At 50.1% G+C, this 2,001-nt stretch overlaps 1 protein-coding gene across 1 annotated transcript in view; it reads right to left on the bottom strand.

The window, feature by feature from the left end:
• GSS (glutathione synthetase) overlaps positions 1 to 2,001 on the bottom strand; it is a 30,202-nt gene that overhangs the window by 8,841 nt on the left and 19,360 nt on the right. Inside the window, exons 7-8 of the mRNA XM_006876871.1 lie at positions 1,716 to 1,910; positions 1,154 to 1,235 (exon numbers count right to left, since the gene is read on the bottom strand). Coding sequence (XP_006876933.1) covers positions 1,154 to 1,235; positions 1,716 to 1,910 — 277 coding nt within the window. The remainder of the gene's footprint in view (positions 1 to 1,153; positions 1,236 to 1,715; positions 1,911 to 2,001) is intronic.

The raw sequence follows: 2,001 nt of genomic DNA, 5'->3' as shown, positions 1-2,001 counted from the left end.
TTTTTTTTTTTTTTTTCTTTTTTAACAGTATTTACCTCACCCTTTAGGCCCCGCCTGACCCTGTAACCATCATAGACTGTTTCACAGCCAATGCCTTTTATAACCAGGTCTCAAAACATCTTTTCCAGCCCAAATCCAATCTCCTCCACAGTGCTCCAACCTCACTGTTGTTGTTAAGTGCTGTCAAGTCGGTTCCATTCATAGCGACCCTGTACAGGGTTTCTGAGGAGCAGCTGGTGAGTTTGAACTGCTGACCTTGCAGTTCAAATTGACCTTGTGGTCAAGTGCTAATCCTACAGCACCACACTCTCTTGTTAGGTACCATCAAGTCAGTACTGACTCATAGCGACCCTATGCACATCAAAACGAAACACTGTCCAGTCCTGGGCCAACCTCACAATTGTTGCCATGCTTGAGTCCACTGATGCTGACACTTTGACAATCCATCTCACTGAAGGTCTTCGTCTTTTTCTCTGACCCCCCCCTCCACCTTACCGAACATGATATCCTTCTTCTCTCTCTGTTATTGTTGTTGTTGTTGTTAAGTACTGTGACCCTGCACAGGAAAAAATCTTTACAGGAGCAGAAAGCCTCATCTTTCTCCTGCGGAATAGCTGCTAGTTTCAAACTGCTGACCTTGAGGTTAGCAGCCCGATTTGTAACCACTATGCCAGAACAGACCAGAACTCCTTCTCTCTAGTTACTCATAATGGTCAAAAGCCTTTGCTTGTGGTTACTCCTTCTGCATGGAATGTTCTCCCCACTTTTTGCACCTGGGAAATTCCTGCCCATCCCTTGTGATCAAGATGAAAAATAATTTCCTCTGAGTCCATCATCCCCGCCCTCAAAGAGTTATAAACTACACAGGAAGAGGTTCTAATAAATATTCCTCCACCTGCTTCCTCACAATGCACCCATAAGCAACTCAGACTAAACTTGTCTAAATCCTACAGTGCTGGTTAATCTGATTTCCTCTGTGCTCCACATCACATGGTCAGTCACAGGGTCTCCCAGGACACTGACCACGGTGTGGGCCTGTGTCAATTCCTCTCATATTCTCCATAGCTTGTGTCTGTAGCAAGTGCTAGTTAGCACTGGTGACAGCCTGCCAGCCCCCTTTCACTGAGCAACTCTGAAAAGGGTAATTACCTACCTCCTCCCTCCCTCTGGGGCTTTAGCACAAACCGGTTAGGAGCAGCAAGGGCCTCCATGATGGCCTGGTCCCCTTCTTCACCCTGGTAGGAGAGAGAAAGCAGTCACTAGCAGTCTTAAAACCAAAGAGGCAAGAGCAGGAGTAGGGAAAATCCTGTCCCTTTAGGCTGGATGCTACTATCTGGATGTGAGCTCCATCCAGCCCCTGGAGCAACAAATGCAATGAGAACAGACCTTTTACTGGCAACAACTCAGGGCTCTGCAGCAGTAGACCTGGACAAGGAACAGAATTGTCCCCTTTCTGGCTGGCTGTCTCCATCCCTTCCCCTGGTTACCATCTCCATCTCCACTTTTGCTGAGGGATCTTACAATGGATTCCAGTTCCCATCCTCCCATGATGAGGCGGCCTCGCTCCACCCACCACAGGCCTCTAGTGGTTCTCACAGAGCATCACTGATCATGCTCAGCCCCAATACCACCAGCTCCAGCCTCCCCCAGCATTGGGGTCCAGGTCCCTGCCACCTAGGAGGGCTGTGGAAGGAGAAACTAGGCTGCCCACACACCATGTCCAATGAGTAGAGGCCAGCAAATGTGGCACGGAGGCGGGCCACGGCCTCAGGCTGGCCAGGCAGCAGTAACTCCAGCACGCCCATCCGGCTCAGCTCCTGCTGCACCTTCTTAGTCCCAGCCAGCTGGGTGGCAATGTCTGGGCACTTGACAGCACGCGACCTCTCCAGCAGCAGGCGTGCCTCCCAGTTCTGCAGAGGGAAGACAGCAAAAGGAATTCTGCTTGACTTCATTCACTTCAGCTGACCTTGAACGAGCACCCATCAAGTGTCAGGTTTCACA

This window comes from Chrysochloris asiatica, unplaced genomic scaffold (assembly GCF_000296735.1).
Source record: "Chrysochloris asiatica unplaced genomic scaffold, ChrAsi1.0 scaffold00423, whole genome shotgun sequence".
Taxonomy (NCBI): Eukaryota; Metazoa; Chordata; class Mammalia; order Afrosoricida; family Chrysochloridae; genus Chrysochloris; species Chrysochloris asiatica.
This window is presented reverse-complemented; position numbering and strand designations above follow the sequence as displayed.